The sequence below is a fragment of the Meles meles genome, chromosome 14, assembly GCF_922984935.1.
Source record: "Meles meles chromosome 14, mMelMel3.1 paternal haplotype, whole genome shotgun sequence".
Lineage (NCBI taxonomy): Eukaryota > Metazoa > Chordata > Mammalia > Carnivora > Mustelidae > Meles > Meles meles.
The window spans coordinates 31867524-31888420 of NC_060079.1; the positions used below are offsets into that span (position 1 = coordinate 31867524).

Consider the following 20897-nt stretch of genomic DNA (forward strand, 5'->3'; position numbering starts at 1 on the left):
TATCCCCCTAATGTCTTCCTTTCTTTTATGGTTTGTTAGGATTTTTTGCATCTGGACACATTAGTGATGAGTGATTGACTACTAAATAAACTGTTTGTCCTCCCAAACAGCTATTTTAAGAGCTGGAGTCTTTTCAGTCACTTTGGCAGAAATAATATTTTGCTTATCTTATTAAAAGGACTTTTCCCTCAAAGCATTTCAAAGCACATACAATAATACTATTTCTCTCTCCACTTTGAGCTTCCTTGCTTTCTACTCTACTACATTCCTCATATATTCTGTTTTAATTCCCTCTGTAGAAATGAGTAATCTGGGGCTTTGAGAGATTAAGTAATTGACCAACATTGGAGGACTCAGATTTAGGCCAGTGCTGGTTTTTAACAAACACTGCAGTAATCACAGCTAATTTGTGTCTTTTTTTTGTATCGTAGGCTGGATTGCTATATTAGTGGCTATTTCTGTTTGAGGGCCTTGGGAAGTTTCTGAACATGACGAAATGTTTTTGCCTTTTATAGGCAAGGGTAGGAAATGGTGTGTTGCTATTCAGGAGAGCCCAGAATGTTTGTAAACATTGTTTAAATCTTAAATTTGTTGCCATTAGCTATGTCCAAATACCACTCTCTGTTTTATTGGTGAAAATTATTATTTGTGTCCCTTACCTTTATTTCATTGATTATTTAAAATAAGCCTGTGGAGATGATATTCTTGATGATGCCATGAACTCTTTTTCACTTGAAAATATCTTTCAGCATCCTTTACTTTTCAATCAGTGATGTTATGCTTATCTATTTCTGGCAAAAATTACTCTTTATTTCTATTTTCATGATCATCCCTCTTTTAAAAATATTTGACACATATTTGTTAAGTGCCTCCTGTGTGCCATATTCTCTCTTTCCTTTCTCATGTTTGGCTTATATTAACAAGCAGTCTGTTCCTATAGCCAATTTTATTTAATGAACTATGAAGTTAGAGATAATTTTTGTTAGCTGTTTGAAACTCTCAGGTGTCTTCTTTCTTCCTTCACTCCTATGTTTAACTACTGTTGTTTTCCTAAAAGAAAGCTGACCGTAACCAATTTAAACATAACTTACTAAAATACCATTTTCAAAATAAACGTCACTATTTTGAGATCACTTGCTTCTCTGTAAATTAGCAGGTATTAGCTTAATGTACCTCTACAAGCAACATTCCAAGAACAGATTGGGCTTGCTCTCCAGAAGCCAATTTTCTTTTTCCTTATTTTGACAAAAACCTGGTCTTTATATAATTACTTTCATTACATCAGGAATGATTTTAAATTTCTATCGAAACATTAATAACTCTAATTTTTTTAAAAAAAAGTTAAAAAGAATAGAGTTTAGCACCATATTTCTTGAGTAACCCCTTTATCTACACAGGCCTTAATTGATAGACAGCTTTAGTCTGCAGGATAGGGAGAAGTGAGAACATTTATGTCAGCAATTAGCTGAACAGTCTAATTCAATATTACAGATAGCAGTTATATACTGGAAAACCATCTTTCAATTAAACGTAGGCTAAGGAAATGTGATTTAGGTGTGTTTTAAATTTCCTTCTCCCCAATATTGTTGAAATCATTTTAAACTTTTATCAGCTTTTACTTCAAAGCTGTTCTTGAGGGGAAAAAATTGTAATAGAATTAAAATTGTAGCAAATAAAATATTTTCTTGGGTATATTGCCTATTTGTATGGAGAACTAAAATCTTTTGATCCAAGATGTTCCTAAATACAGAGCAATGATTTTAGTCAATGTTTCTGCAAAAGAATCATTATACTGACTTTAAGAATCAGTTCATATGCTACTTGTGACAGTAATGATTACCTTATCACTTAACTAGGTTGAACTTCATAATATTGTAAGGTACCTTGAAAAACAAGCTTTTTTCTTGTTGTATTAGTACTCTGCAGTAGATAGTAGGGTATTTTCCACTCTTATGTAACCAGTGAAACTTAGTGTCATATAAGCTGAACATTTTTTCTAATTGCATATTATTTGACATATTTTAACTAACCTTTGCTTTTCCTTTGATGTATAGGATGGAGGGTCAATAAAAAGAATAGAACAAAACTACTTTTTTTTCCTATAAATTCCTCTTTCTCACAGAGTGTTCAACTAAAAGCAATGTTTTCCATTTGTATTCATTCTCATTTGTAGTCCCTTTTGGAAATCATCTGATTTGTGCATGTTCCATCAAACTATGGTTTTTATTTCTAGCACAGAAGTATTTTGATAAATCTAATTTGGCAAGTTGTATCCTATCTGAATTTAAGTGTTAGAGAACAATTATATTTGCCTTTTTTAAATTGGAATTCAGCTTGAATTTCCTTCCCACTGACAATGATATAAGAGTTCCTTTTTCCATTTTGGTGCTGGAAGGTGTCATGTTGTTGCCCATTAAATATGTGACGAATGAGGTGAGAAATTCATTATATTGCTATAAAAATCTGTGTGAACACATCCCTTTCTCGTCCTCACCCCCCCTTCTGTATTGCTAGAATATTAACAGCAAATTCAAGTGAAATTAGTTAAACTGGGTTCTTATTTGTTTAAAACTCTAAAAATTAACTTTTTGGTAGAAGATACCATAAAGTATGTCCTACGGGAGACTTATAAGACCCAGGAATACGGAAAATGAGTGTATGACTAGATATCATTACAATATATATGATTCCTACTAAAAGTTGATAAGCACCAAGAAAGTGTCACAATATGTGTTCGCTTTTCTTAACATCTTCAAGGATTTATTTCAAACACATTTTAATTTTAATTTTAGCCAATATGAAAGAAAAATATGGATTTCTTTGTAAAATATAGTGCTTGGGCTATAGGAAGCAGTAGATCACGGGACAGGCATCAGACCCATGGGACCCAGAATCTTGAGAATGGGAGCTTGGAATAGAGGTCAAGAAGGGCAATAGGCCAGGTCTCCAGGGAATTCACTGAAGAAGCCAGTCAGTTGCCAGTTAGTCAAATTCGAGGGAGAAGCCTTTCAAGCTAGGTGCAAAGAAGCTGGATAGTCTAGAAATTGTAAATGCTGATAATTGTGTTTCCAATATACCCACTCAGGCCCTGGTAAATGAGGACTCTAGTGGAGGAGTTCCTCAGAGTTTACCCATAATTTAGTATTTTAGTAAGTCTAAATTCAACTCAGTTGGAGTCCATGATGACATAAACCGTATTCCCAGTAATCCCTTGACTAGTCAACCCCAGGTGTCCTTCTTGATATGACTGTACTTTCTAATGTGTACTTATAAATTAACAAAATATCTATAATATATATTAAATATAAAATATTATATATTATATATTTTATTATAATATTAATAAAATAATAAAATATTATAAATAAAGATTCCTAAATCTAGGAGAGTCAGTCTTAATATAATCCAACATTTACTAAAGTAGGCTCTATATTCAAGATTCTCTGTTAAAAAGGGGGAGGGAGTTCCATGGTCCAATAAATTTGGAAATCCACATACTGTGTGTTGTATTACAAGCTACAGTGTCGATTTTTAACTTTTAGCATTTTTGTCATTTTGTTCATGCATTCATTTATTCAACGAATATTTACTAAATACATCCTGAGAGCCAGACATCCATTAGCTGCTAGGAACAGGAGGAGGGACAGACAGATGTGGTCCACAGTCTTAAATCTTATAGTCTGTGTAGAAAGATATTAAAATAAGTAATTACAATACAGTGTGTTAGTGGAATAAGGGAGATCCAGGGCTCAAAGGGGACATAGAGTAGGGTCACCTACCCTGGTCTAAAAAGGGTCAAGGAGGGGATTGCCTAGAACCAACTATGCTAAAACCCGAAGATAGATGGAAGTTAGATAGGCAAGAACTTTCAGTCACAACAAAAGCAAGAATGAGATTAACAAATTGCCAAAGCTGACATGTACATAGACGCTTTCTGTCCTCCATACGCTGTGCCAGCTACTTTCCCAGTGTTCCGTCATTGAGCCTCCTGGTGGGGGTTGTATTACTTTCCAAGATCAGATGGCTAATAAATGACAAGAACTAGAATTTCAATCTTGATTGGTCAGACTCCAAAATCATCTTTCCACTACCCCACAACTGCTTCTCAAAGTAGTTGACTGATTTTGATTAAATTTGTTTTGCTAAACCAAAAACTCACTAGAATGATGTCTCAAGTTTGCTTTATTTGTGAGTGTTGTATGGTATTTATTGTTTTTTTTAAGAGATACACATGCGATAAATGGTAGCATTTGGGGAGAAATTTCAGAAGCACATTATACCTCTAAGGTCTGAGGTTCACAACCCAAGTCTTACACATAGTAGGTACTCAAAAGAACACAACTGTAACTCCATTCATTACTTGAATAAGTGGTAGGGTAGTTTGAAAAGACGACTTTGAATTCTTATAAAGACAGGTGCTATTCACATTTTTAAAGTAATTTAATTCTCTGTGTGACATGATCAGGATGGCCATAGGATTTTTTATTTTAAAGATGGAGTATATGTAGAAGATGAAGATAGAAAATTGGTCCCCTTGAACATGTGTAGATCTTCCTATCACCTGTAGCTTATGTACATATTTTTGGCAAAAATATTATTAGGTGATATGAACTTCATATCTCATCATGTGAGGAAGTCACAGCTCACTATTAATAATTCGAATATCCTGATCTAAAGGAAGGTCTGGTACATACTAGCAAAGAGATTTAAGAAAACGAAAAGGATTGCCTTAATCCTAGGAGAAATGTTCAAAATTGAAGTGAGACAGTCTGGCTTTTGCACACACTGATGGCAGTTTGGGCCAGAATGTGTAATTCACAGAATTGCTTTTAATTGGCCACATGAGCTCACCAGTCATGACCAAACTCGCCGTAAAAATTCTTTTCAAATAATATAAATATTGTTTCTTTAATGCAAGTATATCTTTGTAACCTCTCCTCTTCACCTTAGAGGGTAATTTTGAGGAGTAAAATGGTCACAAGGGAAATTCCTAGAAGGAAAAAGAGAAGTAAAGAACCTGAATAATCTGTAAACCTGAATGGATTCCTAAACTCTTGTAATTTGTATTCACACCTACAAAATAGTGTTGCTGAATGGGATTGCATTTTTTATTATTCATTTTGAGAAAAGTAGGATGGTGAACAAAAACTTAAAAAGAAGTCTTCCTGTGCTATATTTTTACTCATGTCAGTGTATTTTCTTGCTAATTATAAAATGTTTTGTTTTAACTTTAGGGACACCACAGTACAAACCCTTACTCTTCAGCCTTCTGTTAAAGATGGATTAATTGTGTATGAAGACTCACCTTTGGTTAGTAATCCAACTTTATGAATATTCTCGACTGTATTTTTCTGAATGGTAGTTGTATTTCAGCCTTTGAGGGGCGATTTGTGAATCTCCCATATTTTGATAGATTTCAGTCTTAACTGGAAAACATTCATATGTCACTTGGGGAGTAGACATTTAAACACAGATAATTGAGAAAATAAAATGTTTTCTTACTCTGTTCCCTCTTTGGAGTGATATAGGGAATGATAGAAATCTTCTAATGATTTCTTTATCATTCCAGAATTTTTTTTTAAAGTTTGCGCTTTTCAAATATGTAGAGTTTGAAATTAGATAACATTTCTAGAATTTTTTTTTAAGATTTCAATCAATAAAATATTAGCCCCATGTTTTGGGTAGCTGGAAAGACCCATTCCTCACTTTCTCACATAAGACCCAAAGAAATGCTGGCCTGCCAGGTGTGTCCCTCTGTGTGCTTTTGTATCAATGGCACAAATATGCCAACATGAGAACCTCTGTGGTCAGAGGTTTTCGAAGTGATTGAAGTCTTTAGAATCTCCTTCCTGAATTCTCCCAGGTTGGGCCTGACTTTCCCTGGACAGAGATGTGAAGGCTGAAGTTGGATTATTGTTAGAAAGCTATATATTTTCTCCCTCTTTTTAAATTCAGTTTACTTTTGCCCTAAAATTAGAAAGAAAAACCCTTACCAGCTTTTTTTTTTTTTTTAGAATATGAATAAAATATTTGTGGTAGAGGGAATCAACTGTTTCTCAATCTGTATTTCCTTAAAATTATTTGCCAAAACATAACGAGAAAATTTTATTGTATGGTTTATTTTATGTTATGAGAAATTTCTTACTATTAAAAAAATAAGCTTTGGGTTTACATTTAAATTCATTGAGCATTCCTCCTTCCTACCTTCTTTCTCTTCATAACGTCACCACTTAATCAGATACCTAAGACCTAGGGCTCCTTCCTATTTTTCCTTTCCCTACTTCCCATCTAATCAGTTGCCAAGACTATAACTTATACCTCCAAAAAACTCTTCAGATCAGTTTAATGCTTTTGATTTCCACATTTCCATGCCTTTTCTAAAATCAGGTCCCCCAAACCACTTTTTTACCAAATTATTAGAGTAATCCCCTTTTAGTCCATTTGCATATTGCTGCCAGATAGAACATCTTAAAGTGTAGCTCCAAGCTTCATTCCTGTCATGCCTGAACTCATAAGTCTTTATGAATTTATTATTTAGTGAGATAAAGTACGTATTTCTCAGTCTGGCAATCAAGTTTTTAGTAGCAGAGACCTGATCTACCTTTTCAGACCCTGTTCTCTCTTTTCTCACATTTAATTTCTGCCTCAGCAAAGATAGACTACTCATACTCACTCTTTCCTAAGTATGCCCAGGATTTCTTGAGTTTGACCATTGATTCCCTTTTATTTTGAATACCCACCTCACCATCCATTCTGCTCCACTAAAATCCTACACTCTTTTGGAGCCCTAACAAATGCAGTGGTCTAATATCCACTCTTGATTGTGATGTCTCAGTCTTCTTAACTCCCAAGGCACGTTAATTTCTGTATTGGTTATACTTGTTTTAAATCTCCCCTACTCTGGGGTGTGAAGTGCGGACATCACCAGCGTAGGAATAATTATGGTGGTAAAGGGAAATAAAGTGATTATCGCAGAGTTAACAGTTTAGTAACAAGGTGAAGCTTTTGGTGGAGATTAATAAATTTTGTTTCCAGCTCTGCTACACACTTTTTTTGTGGTAGTACATCCATAACTTAAATAAAACTAGCTACTATTATAAACCCAAAGCAATGAGTAATAAAAATTTTGAATCATTTGCTTTCATTTTGTTTGTTTATGATAAATGTTCTGTCTTTAAAGGTTAAAGCAGTAAAGTTGGGTCATGTTCTGGTAGTAGATGAGGCAGACAAAGCCCCAACAAATGTCACCTGTATTTTAAAAACTCTAGTGGAAAATGGAGAAATGATTCTAGCAGATGGAAGACGCATTGTTGCAAGTGAGTATAACAAAGCTTTCATTACATACAAAGTTCACATCTTTGGTATCAAATCGCACACTTAGCTGGACACTTATCTGCAAGTAACAAGCATAAGTTCATTAGAACTGAGGTTGTCTGTATTGACAGTCATTTATAAAAGTCAGTACATCGGAATCTATCTTTGTTTCACATTTCTGTTGCCGGAGTGCACCTTTGAAAATTTCCATAGTAGTTTTTTTTTTTTTTATTTGTTTATTTACAGCATAACAGTGTTCATTGTTTTGGCATCACACCCAGTGCTCCATGCAGTATGTGCCCTCCCTATTACCCACCACCTGGTTCCTCAACCTCCCACCCCCCTCCATAGTAGTTTTAAGACAAATCAGCTTTATATTTTTCTACTCTGAGAATACCAACTATAATCCTTATTAGACTCATTTATCCATTATTGTGTGTAATTTATTTTCTTTTGTTATCTGGATTTTTTTTAAAAGCTCTAGCATGTTTCTATGACTTATAATATTAAAATTAATTTTATTATTACTCAATTAGAAAAAATTACCAGGGATTTTATATGGGTAAATCCATGTAAAATGTATACACACACGTGCACACACTTGCACATACATGCACACACCCCATCCTCATTTTGGACTATCTTCTTCCTTTTATTTATTTATTTACTTTTTTTTTCTTGTTGTTAGGAAAACTGTAGATCCATGAGTCTCATCAGTCTGTTTAACCTAAAGACAAATTGTCTGATGTGACATGAGAATATTTTCTAGTTTCTAATTTAATTTTTTTGTGTGATGAAAAGACTTGAACATCTGTAACTAGCCATTGAAAATATATATAGCCAATAGCAGGGTAACCATAAAAAATTGAGACTAATAACTAAAATCTTCAATATTCAAAGGGAATATGTAAAGAAAACCCATTAGAAATACACAGGTACATCACCAGAGAGGTTCTTCTTCAATATTATCATTGGAAGATGGCAATTTCCAAGCCTAGGAAATTAGCATAAAACATAAATAATATAAATATAAGTAAATGCCAGCTTCACAGTGAATTTATGCAAAAAATGAGAATTTGAGCTAGACAGCCTGAATGCTACCTCTTAGATTATTCAGTCTCTCAGGATTAAAGTTCTGTCTGCCCTTTTTAGATACAGTTTGAGGATAGTGAATGGAATACAAGAAAGAACTGCTGAAACAAAAGTGTAGTTAAAGAGTGATTATCTCTTGGTGACTGTCTACATTTTCTAATACATTTTAGAAGAGTAATCTAGAAGAAAAGGAGTCATCCTAATTTTTAAACTCCAATTTAATTGTATACAACATTTTAAACACAGGATCCCCTAAGGCCTTTTAAACATGGTTTCTTAAAGTATTACTTCTAGGGCCTTGTTTTCCATTTTCTTTCCTTTTTAAGTTTTCATTTTTTATTGTTATTTTTATTTTAATTAACTAATTAAATTTTGCCTGTGAGGCATACCCTTTATTTACCACAACTAAAATTAAAAGGGATCAAACATTAAGGACATTAATTGTATTTAGCACATGAATATATGGCATATTTGAAAGATTGTATTAAAAAAGGATAAATGTAGGTTCTTATAGACTCATAGCAAATAAAATTGCAGGTGCTTCACAGCTATCCTTTTTAAAAGATGGACAGCCTAAGGCTGGAATTTAAATAAACCCAGATGACAAGTGTTCCTTCTGAAAATAACTACAGTAAAGTTTTTACCAACTGAAATTATCATCTAGACTAGCAGTTTTATCTGAAATGTACATCAGCCAGTAGAACATAATACTTAACATCTTTACTACCTTTTTGACATTTGCACAAAGGAAGCTTCCATGAACTTGCAGTCACTTATTTTAAGAACTGAAGTAGAATCCTTTAATTGGAAATAAATCAACATTGTGAGCTGACTAGGTGCTTAAGGCCTTTATTCTGTGTTAAGTTTCAGGATAGGTAATCTAAACCAGGAGTTACTCCTTAGCTGCATAACAGCAGGCAAGTGATGCAGCTGCTGATCTCATGAAATCTGAAGGATGTTTGGGTCATCCTTTGAGTGTCCTTTGGATTATCCTTCATTATGGATTCTTATCCTTTTTTTTTTTTAAAGGAATAATAGCATCTCAAGTCAGGTTTCAGTGCTGCAAGATAATATTTGGACAAGTTTGCTTTTTAGATGTACATTGAATTTACATAAAAATACAAGTCCCTGTAAAATTCAGTATATGCTTTATCAGTATTCTGTTCTTAAGCAAACTTTCTCAGAAAATTTTTTTTTCACTGTAACCAAATTGTGACAGCCAGATTTTTAGAGTTTTTTATGATGGAGCAGCATGATTCCTTATATTATTTTAAAGGCTATAACTTGATATTCTTAAGAATTATCAAATATCAATAAAGACTAAATAGAAATTCTGTTTTTCAGATTCTGCTAATGTTAATGGAAGAGAAAATGTTATTGTGATTCATCCTGACTTTAGAATGATTGTCTTGGCCAACAGACCTGGATTCCCTTTCTTAGGCAATGATTTCTTCGGTACTTTAGGTAAAAACAATAATGAAAACAATAACAAAAATATTAATAACAATAATAATATTCTTAGTAACAATGCTGAAGTGGCTGTCACTGAATGCTGCTGTGTACTGTGTCATCATCACAACTACCTTGTGAGAATATTTGTTATCCCCACTGTAGAGAAGGAGAACATTGGATATTCAGAGGGATCCTTTTTTTTCTGGAGTTACTTAGGTAAGAGTATTAGAGTTTGGCTTCATATCGAAGTCTCTCTGATTCCATAGCCTATTTTCTCAAACAACTACACTATACATTGTTGTTTAGGGCCTCTTAGAATAAAACACAAAATAAGGAATGGTTTGTAGTCTTTGGTTTTTGTCACATCCCCCTAACTGAGAGTTTGAGACCAGCTCTGAGAAGACTGATTCACATAGATCAGAATGGTCCTGAGATAAGCTTCATCATCACGAGCCTTTTTAGAAGGACTTCTCTTCTGTATAGCAAGGAGGTAATTCTGGATAACAGTAATTCTCATACTCAGTATGAAGCAGGCACAGTCTCCTAGTAGAATTCTTGATCTAGCAATTCCATATCAGCAAATTTATTCAAGAGAATTACCCATGCAATGATTTAAGTATAAAGATAGGTGATATAGCATTGTTTACATAGTCAAACAATGGAAAGAACCCAAATGTCCATCCCTGAGATCATGACCTGAGCTGAGATCAAAGGTCAAGACATTGGGTGATGGACATAGGGGAGGGTATGCTATGGTGAGTGCTGTGAATTGTGTAAGCCTGATGATTCACAGACCTGTACCCCTGAAACAAATAATACATTTTATGTTAATTTAAAAAACAAAAACAGAAAAAAACAAGGCAAGACACTCAGGACGCCTGCGTGGCTCATTCCGTTAAGCGGCTGCTCAGGTCACGATCCCAGCATCCTAGGATTGAGCCCGGCATTGGGCTCCCTGCTCAGTGGGGAGTCTGCTTCTCCCTCTCCCTCTGCTGTTCCCCCTGCTGTGCTCTCTCACTCTTTCTGTCAAAAAAATAAATAAAGTCTTAAAAAAAAAAAGTCAGACACTTAACCAGCTGAGTCCCCAGGTACCCGTATGATTTAAATGATTTTTAAGAACTAGAAAATTCTTTCTGAAAAGAACATATTAAATAATACAAATCTATTTACTTTAACTTCCTTTGGCCCCTGGTGTCTTGGATTGTGAGTCAATAAAATTACGTGAACTTTTAAATGAGAAATCCATCTCTCTTGAGCATAGATTATGCTGTTCTAGGATAATCTCAGTTGCCTAAATTACAGTTGAAATATTTTGTGTTTCTACATTCCTTTTTCTTAATTTTAATTTAGACATTGTCTCTGAAGGCTTACTTTTCCAAAACTAACTTCCAAAGTGTATTCTAGCAATCTAGAGTAATGATACCAACTCTCCCTTTTTGGTGTACATAAAGAAACGTGTATGGGATAGATGTATATAATATTTGAAATATTCAATGTGTGTTAAAGTTGGAAACACAGTCTCAGAACAATATGAAGAGTATTTTCCAGTGAAAAAGGAATTAATCACTAAAACTATGTGTTTGTGTGTATGCATTTTTACAAAGACTAATGCAGGGATGGAAGAATAAATGCACTGAACTGTTAATCCTGGGTGCCTGTAGGGGAGGGAGTGGGATTGGCAGAGCTACAGGGAGACTTCCCTTTTTTGGCTTTTTTATTTGAGCATCTCCCAGTGGGATTGTATTCAGATATTACATAATTTTTTAACAGAAAAATCCATGAAGAATAAACCACACATCACTCCATTTCCTTTTCTTTTGCGTCAGTCATTTGCTTTCTTCTCTATACAATCCTACTGTTGGACAGGCTTTCTGTGCAGTTTTACACATTTAAAAATGGAAGTGCTTTGGTGAACAACCAGTGACTCTTTAAATGGTCATTCCGGGAGTGCCTGGGTGGCTCAGTCGTTAAGTGTCTGCTTTCGGCCTCAGGTCATGATCCCGGGGTCCTAGAATCAAGCCCCACATCTGGCTCCCTGCACAGCAGGAAGCCTGCTTCTCCCTCTCCCACTCCTCCTGCCTGTGTTCCCACTCTCGCTGTGTCTCCCTCTGTCAAATAAATAAATAAAATCTTTTTTAAATTAAATAAATAAATAAATGGTCATTCCGTATTTCCTATGGCATTATAATGGATTCCTTGCATGCTGAATGTGAATCTCTTTTCTCCTATAGGTGATATTTTTAGCTGCCATGCAGTTGATAATCCTAAACCCCATTCAGAGCTCAAAATGCTTAGGCAATATGGACCAAATGTGCCTGAGCCCATCCTTCAGAAGCTTGTGGCTGTCTTTGGAGAGCTGAGGAGTTTAGCTGACCAGGGTATTATTAACTATCCTTATTCTACCAGAGAAGTTGTCAACATAGTGAAACATTTACAGGTACGCCATATGCCTGTGCATAAAGGTTTAAAAGAAACCATCAATCTTGGTGTTTTTTTAGACTGCTTAATGTATACCAAGTCTTTCCATTTCTAAGATATAGTACTGATTCGGATAAAATATGAAGTGTTTGTAATCTAAATTTTAAATCTGGAAGACTGATGAACAGTTGACATTTAGCCTTTGAGTTGACTTAGGCAAGGTTCTATGCCATGGCCATTACCAAGGAGCTGGGAAATTTGGTGGGGGTTTTTTGAGGGGTGAGGGAAGACAAGAGAGTGAGATGCAGTGAAACTTTACCACTGTTCGACTTTATACAACAAGCATGTGGCAGTATTTCCATTTTGAAGACAAGACGTGAAGATAGAAAACTTACTAGGAACTAACAGTATTTATGATATGCCTGTAAATATGGCAAGAAAGTTCTATAAGATAGAATAAATGGACAGGAAAATGCAGTTCTTTGTAGCCAAATACAATGTATAGTCCACCATGGTAAAGAAAACAAAAAACTGAGGTCAGTTCTACTTGTATAATAAATCATAGTCTCTGAGCAGAAAGTCACAACCTAATGACTCATGACCTCTGACCTGTCCCCAACCCTCTAAGGAAAATCTAGAAAGAAAAATAGAGAGCTTCATTCTGCATATTAAGCCATGAAAAGACCAGTTCATTTCCCAGAGCCTAAAGAAAATCAAGACAGAGCCAACAGAGTGCCCAATACCCAGCCAGTATGAATCTTGCTGTTAGTAATATTTTTCTTTCCCTCTATTTCCTATTTGTCTATTCACTGTACTTACTATGCTCTTCTTTACTTCTTTCTTACTCCTTTATCTTTCTTTCATTTATTCATAGACCTGTGATTTCTCTAATTACTTCTGTACAGATATTCAACACTCCTCTATCTATATAAATGGCATTTTTTTTTAATTTTGTCAATATACTACTCATTTTAAAGGCAGTGGAAGTCACCAGACAGGATCTAAGCACTGATTTAGCATTTGAGAGAAGGAACTATGCCCCTTCAAATTCTAGTATTTATTTGAAAAAGAAAATATTAAGTTATCAGAGCAAACATTAAAAGGAGAATGTGTATATTCCTCCTATCTTGTTACCTGACAAGGCTTGTAAATATTTGCTAAGGTTGATTCAATCATTATTGTTCTATCAGTTTTATAAATCACATGTGTCATAAGGAATTTTTTTTTTTTTTTATTAATACAGAAATTTCCCGCTGAAGGTCTCTCCAGCGTGGTTAGGAATGTGTTTGACTTCGATTCCTACAACAATGACATGAGGGAGATTTTGATTAACACTTTGCACAAATATGGAATACCTATCGGAGCAAAACCAACCAGTGTGCAGCTGGCGAAGGAGTAAGGCAAACTCATTATTGATCAAATACTCTTGCGGGTTACTATTCTCATTCTTAAATGGTGATAATTCCGAACTACTGTTACATGCTGCTAAACTGGCACGGGGTGGAAATTCCATAAGTAAGCTTTTCACATGTATGTTGCTATTTGCTGGCTGGATTTCAGTCAAATAGCATTATTTATAGGCCTATAGATTGAGAATTTTAATTATTTTGACTGTCCCGTGAGTAGATGTAATGTAATCAAATAAAGGGAAATATTTGTTTCTTTAACAGTCTCTGTCCTTTTGTTGAATTACTATGACTCCCATTTCCTAATCTAGTGCAAAATCATGGTACAAACATGAAGGCTACATAAAGGGGTAATATGTATTTCGTTAAGATCTTGTTTATGTCATCATATATTTTTCTGTTGTGATCATTTTCTAAATTTATAATCATATTAACTTAAGAGAACGTTGGTTTCTTATTTCAGCTTGACAGATTGAAAGAGATAGTGAAAACAAGTGGGTTTGTTTCACGGAGGCCAATTGCCTGCCTTTTATTTTGTAATTATGGGCTACGTACTTAACCTTAGTAAAGAATCTTGCAAATACATTGTTTACCAGAAAGATAGCTGATATAGTTTGTAATTAAGTTCGATACAAATTCACTAGAACGCAGTTCTAGATGTTTGTCACTCAAGTGATAATGCATCTAATGCTATCTTTTCTATTAAAAAATAGTCAATTACCATAATTCTCAAGGGACAATAATTACTTTTAAATTATTACTTAAATTTAGTCTCATATAGGAGGCACTCTCAACTTCCGTAGAAAAAAATTGTTGGGGCACCTGGGTGGCTCAGTGGTTAAGCCTCTGCCTTTGGCTCTGGTCGTGATCGCAGGGTCCTGGGATTGAGTCCCGTGTTGGGCTCTCAGCTCAGCAGGGAGCCTGCTTCCCCCTAAAAAGAAAAAATTTTAAAAAAGAAAAAAAATTTGTTAAGTATAAATTAATGACTAGTCCAGCTATACACACACACATACATACATATACATATATATCCTAAGTGGATATATCATCCTTATTTATTTATTCTCTAACATTATTATAAAAACTTGTCAGAATATATACAAATAAAAATAAATTGTTAAAGCTTTAACAGTTTTTTCAAAGATTCTCAAAGAGAAACAAATATTTCCCTTTTGTGGTAAAAGCACAAGATGGAGTTATATTTGAAATCATCAGTGAATTGGTTTATATTATTAATGAATGAGTAAATTTTTTTGAAAAGAGTCATTTGGTGTCTGTTGTTAAGACATACAATTTTCTCTGCGGTTTTACTGATTGATTAGCAATGTTTGTAGGCATTTTGAAACTAGTTTGCTAACTCAATAGCATACCTTTTATATTGGAGAGTTCAAGATATTATCTTTAATGTGCAAACTTCTATAAGTGTTCGTGTTTTTTTACTTCTTTTATATGAACTATATCTTTATTTTCAATTGGAAGTAAGATAGTTTTTATTACTGTTAACAAATTTCTATAGAGTCTTGGCTTCGTGGAAACCAGACTTATGATTTAAAAATAACTTTTTTTTGGATGCTTGAACAACTTGAAATAAAAATTAAAATATATATCAGTTGGTAAGATCAATCAAAAGAAAACGGTTGGCATTTTAAGTTTCTAAGGAATACAGATAAAATGATTTAACTTGTTCATTCCAGCTTTCAGCTCTGAACTGAAAAATTCTGGCAAGTTAATTCCAATTCTAGTACTTATCTGTAGAAACAGTACATTGAGCCTAGAAACAAGATGGTCACACTCATGCCTCTGATGGGGATGGAAACAGCTAGTTGTCCACCCACTGCATATAGCTAAAAATAGACTCATAGAGGAGTGAATTTTCCCTTGGGTTGGAGATAATAGTATACTACAGTTTGCACATTCACAGCATCGTTTCCATGCTGGTAAATTACAAGACTAGGGCAGCTCAAGAGTTGTGGTGTCATTTTGTTGCCCTTGAAGTGGGATCCACAGGTTCCATACATCTATTACTGTTGAACAATCGGTCATCTACTTTGGGTAGGATAGCATGGTAAGTGACAAAGTAATGGCCTGGGAATTCAACAGTTAGTCACATATTGAACCTGTGTGCCTGGTCAGTGATGGAGAAACACATCTTAGCCTGTTGACAAAATGAGGGCATTTTAAATAGCATAATTATAGTCGACAACATCTAATTAGTACATGTTTAACAATGGAAGGGGGTGCATATAAAAATAACTGTAAAAAGAGATGTAAAATAAGACTGTCCTAGTGAAGCTAGAATATAGGGTCATTTTCATAAAGTTAATAAGGTTAAATTTATTAATAAGATTCCTTCCTATTCTAACATCCTTTGCATGTTAATGTAATCTTAATTTTCTCCCCTTATAAAAACAAATAAGAAAGGAGTAATACTGACATTTTCTTGTTTCTCCCTGGAATAGCACATCATTAATAGTAATCACATAGACCTCTGAAGTTTTAAAGTTGTCCCCATGTGGTCTTCTAATTTGCTTTGACTTTTCTAAGCCTTTTGCTAAATCTTGTACTTCACTAGATCTTTTGCTAACCCAGTTCTTCCAAGCTGCTTCTGCCCACCTCTGCATATATTATGCCAGTGAAGAAGGTCTTCATTGGGCTTCTGTTCCTAAAAAAGAAAGACAAAATGTTTTTTGTTTGTTTGTTTGTTTTGTTAAGATTGTTTTCTTTTTTTTTTTAATTTTTTATTTATTTCTTATTTTCTATAAGCATATAATGTATTTTTATCCCCAGGGGTACAGGTCTGTGAATCGCCAGGTTTACACACTTCACAGCACTCACCATAGCACATACCCTCCCCAATGTCCATAACCCCACTCCCCCTCTCTTGACCACCCTCCCCCCAGCAACCCTCGGTTTGTTTTGTGAGATTAAGAGTCATTTATGGTTTGTCTCCCTCCCAATCCCATCTTGTTTCATTTGTTCTTCTCCTATCCCCCAACCCCCCATGTTGCATCTCCACGTCCTCATATCAAGGAGATCATATGATAGTTGTGAAAGACAAAATGTTTTAATAATTGTTACTGTCACTTTGTCCTGAATGAAAAATCCTTACTACAGCCTCTTCATCTTGTTCTCTAATCCAGCCATAGTGTTTATTGGATGGGAGCAAAATTACATTGAGTCCAGAATAAGGTGTTCACATTCACGCTTAAGATGGGGATGGAAAAATAATTGGCACCCACTGTGTATAACTAAGAAGGGATGTAAGGCAGACATCGTAGAAGAAGGACGTTTTCACATGGGCACAGATGATGCTAGAGCACTGCTGGTACCATTTTCTACAGCACCTTCTTCCTCAGCTGCAGTCAGACTATATTTTGGCTGTTCAGTGATGTTCCCATTCCTGCTGTTTGGTGAATTCCCAGAAGATGCTGTCACTTCCCCTTTTGTTCTCCTGAAGAGTGCAGGATGGTACCTATCTCATAGGTTTCTGCACATTTTTAAAAGGTCCAGTATTCTGTTATGAGGTGAATATGACTTATCTTCTTTACTAAACCTTTGCTGAACCTGGTACTTTTAGGCTGAGTCTAAATAGCCTAGGTGGCTATTTTACCATGCTTGTCATGCGTAACACAGCTCTTCCTGATCTCTAATATATCGCCAGTTCTTAGTACTGAGATCAGAATTGGCCACCTCGACCCCCTCATTACATTGGCCTCTTCCCACCAGTATTTCCCGAGGTTTTTTGTTTGTTTGTTTGTTTATTGTTCTCTTTCAAGTTTCAAATACATGAGATAGGATAGGCCAAAGAGATGGCAGACCTAGCCAAATAAGGAGTCACACTGCGAGAAATTTAGGCAGAGATAGAAAGATTTGGGTTAAAATCTGAGCTCTTAAAAAAAATAATTTGATCTATTGAGTTTCAGGTGTCATTGTTAGAGGGGAAAATGAGTACACACACACAACTAGGTCTAAAGACCCAACTAAAACCCTATCAGTTATCTGCTATGGTAGGGATAGATAATAAATTTCAAAGCAAAGCTTTCTTGTTTTTTCTTAAAATGAGTTTTTATTTTTGACTTCAAAAATAGTATCTTTTATTTAGGAATAAAGATACTATTAGCACAGTGGTTCTTCTAAATCTAAAAGTGTTTTTCAGAGTAATTTATGATCTCTAACATGCTGGGGGGAAGCATTTGTTTTAAAAGAAAAGAGTCTTGTTTTTTTTTAACGTAATTTTAAGTGACTTATACAATATTTTAAATCTTACATTTATATGCCACTCTCAACTTCACATTTCTTGAGAGAATTATCATTTCATAGATTTACAATGGAATATGAATACTCTAAACATTAATTAACAACAACGGTTGTTAACACTAACATTAACATGACGACGGTAATGTAAACAACTTATAGATAAGTATGTGCCCAGCACATTTCCAGGCACTCACTTACATGAATTTAGATAATCCTCATAAAAACCTATCATATATAATGTTATATATATATATATACACACACACACATATATATGTGTATATATATATACACACATATATATGTATATATATACACACACACATATATATGTATATATATATACACACACACAAACACACACACACACACACATATAGTATTAGTATTACATTTTGTAGATGAGGAATTCGAGACACAGAAAAGTTATGTCAATTGCTTAAGGTTAGAAGGCAATTGGGGGCAAATACTATACATAACATAATTTTAATTCCAATTCTAAGGACAAATGAAGGCAGACTGATATGCAAATTACAACTCAAAGTTACTCTTTGGATATTGAAAATTACTGAAATTGTTTTAAATGGGCCTGAGATTTTAGTTAAGCAACTTGGAAACATCACTGTCTATGATGTCATACATGTGTTATTCTTCATAGAGTTTTGATAGATTCAGATTTTGGGGGGATATAGCCCCCAGTGATATTTCACAATGAAAAGTAAGTCAGAAAGTAGAATAACATAGACTTTGGCACAACAAAGATCATTTGAGAGACCTCTTCATTCCCAGTTAAGTTTTCTTTCTTTTTTTTTTTCCTGACATAGTGAAGGATCATGAAATAAAATACAAGGTAATTCATTTAGAAAAATAAAAACAAACTAGAAAACTTTATTTGGCTGCCATATATAAAAAACATTCTGGCCATTATTCCTTCCTGATTTGTAACACAAAACTAATTTGTGGAATCTTCTCAAAGGTTACGGTCATTTTTTTTTTTAAGATTTTATTTATTTATTTATTTGACAGAGGGAGAGAGATCACAAGTAGGCAGAGAGGCAGGCAGAGAGAGAGGAGGAAGCAGGCTCCCCGCTGAGCAGAGAGCCCAATGTGGGGCTCGATCCCAGGACCCTGAGATCATGACCCGAGCCGAAGGCAGAGGATTTAACCCCTGAGCCACCCAGACGCCCCAGGTTATGGTCATTTTTAAATAAAGCAAACATTCAGAGAAATTATCTCTACCCTCTGAAGTTAGCATTATGCGTTTTTCTCTCCCTGCCCCTAGGAGACATACATGTCTATAAAATATTTAAATATTAAAATTCTTTGTCTTCAACTCTGTTGATTTCTTTTTTTAATTGCTGCTTAGTTTATTCTTTTTAAAATTAACAGATAGTGTATTATTGGTTTCAGAGGTACAGGCCTGTAATTCATCAGTCTTATATAATACCCAGTGCTCATTACAACACATACCCTCCCCAATGTCCATCACCCAGTTACCTCATCCCCTTACCCCCTTCCCATCCAGCAGCCCTTAGTTTGTTTCCTGAGATGAAGAGTCTCTTATGGTTTATCTCCCTCTCTGGTTTCACCTTGTTGTTTTGTTTTTTCCTCTCTTCCACTATGATCCTCTGTCTTCTTTCTTAAATTTCACAGTTTATTCTTAAGCTAGTTTCTTTTTTTGTGTTGGCTTGTTTGTTTTCTGGTGTTTTGGTTTTTGTTTGTTTACTCGTTTGGTGGTTGTTGTTGTTGTTTTGAGAGAGAGAGAGCACCAGTGTAGAGGTTGCAGAGGTAGAGAGAAAGATGCTTAAGCAGGCTCCCCCCACAGTGCAGAGCCCTCTGCGGGGCTCGATCTCACAATCCTGAGGCATGACCTGAGCCAGAATCAAGAGTTGGATGCTTAACGAGCTGAGCCATCCAGGTGCCCCTTAAGCACTGACTGTCTCTTTGTCTCTGACTACTTATTATCTATCAATCATTAATTTGTAGTAGCCAAAGGGAATACAAGTTTGAGGAAATTAAAAAGGTTTTATATGTGTTTCCTTATGATGCATATTTGCTAAATGAAGAATCATGTCCCATTTATTTAAAAAAAAAAAAATAAGCCCAGCACAGGGCTTGAACTCACAATGCTGAGATCAAGACCTGACCTGAGATCAAGAGCCAGATGCTTAACCGACTGGCACCGCAGCCAATATTTTTACTGAACTTCTTAAATAGGGTCACATTTTAAACTTAAAAATGCAATGGTAGCTGTTGAGAGTTGCCTTTGAGAGAGGCCCCCAGAGTAGAGACAGGAGCCCCACTTTTCGTACTGTTTGAATATTCTAAAATATGTATATTTTCTATATTTTATTATTTAAATATCCACCAACTATCTAGGCACTGGAATTATTCTTTCCATTTTCTTATTTAAATAAAATAAAAATGATGAAGTAAAGGTCTATTCTGAAATCGCTGTATCTGGGGATCTTTGCCTCTGGTACACCAACTGCAATGCCTGCCCTCAGGGTGGAACGTTTGCACCCTGACCAACGGCAAAGGAGAAATCACATTAACCAGACATTTCTATTGCATTTCAACACAATATAAGTAAATTTATGCATTGGTTGACATTAACATAAACCTATCAAGTGAGGGAAGACAACACTTTTAAAGCAACAAAAATAAAAATAGTTGTGCATACGTGAGGACAGGACAGCTTCATGTAGACTGAATGTCTTTGAAAGGATATCTGCCTGGAATTTGTTTTCTATGTTAAAGACTTATCTTGTGTAATTGGAACATCAATAGCAGCTGCTTTCCTCACCAAAACCAACTTTGGCGTACCACAGGCATCTAAGAGAACATTCCAGCGGGGACATCTCTTTGGAGTAATTTCATTAATTTTATTTTTGAAAACAGGAATAATGATTGGTTTACTATTTATTGCATTAAGAGTCTCTTCTTAAAGTTTTGTGC

The 20897-nt window shown here is 34.9% G+C and overlaps 1 protein-coding gene across 1 annotated transcript in view; it reads left to right on the forward strand.

Moving 5' to 3' along the window:
- Positions 1 to 20897, forward strand: part of VWA8 (von Willebrand factor A domain containing 8) — a 333349-nt gene that overhangs the window by 187209 nt on the left and 125243 nt on the right. Inside the window, exons 22-26 of the mRNA XM_046028286.1 lie at positions 5235 to 5310; positions 7181 to 7316; positions 9751 to 9870; positions 12090 to 12295; positions 13520 to 13671. Of these exons, the coding sequence (XP_045884242.1) occupies positions 5235 to 5310; positions 7181 to 7316; positions 9751 to 9870; positions 12090 to 12295; positions 13520 to 13671 (690 nt within the window). The remainder of the gene's footprint in view (positions 1 to 5234; positions 5311 to 7180; positions 7317 to 9750; positions 9871 to 12089; positions 12296 to 13519; positions 13672 to 20897) is intronic.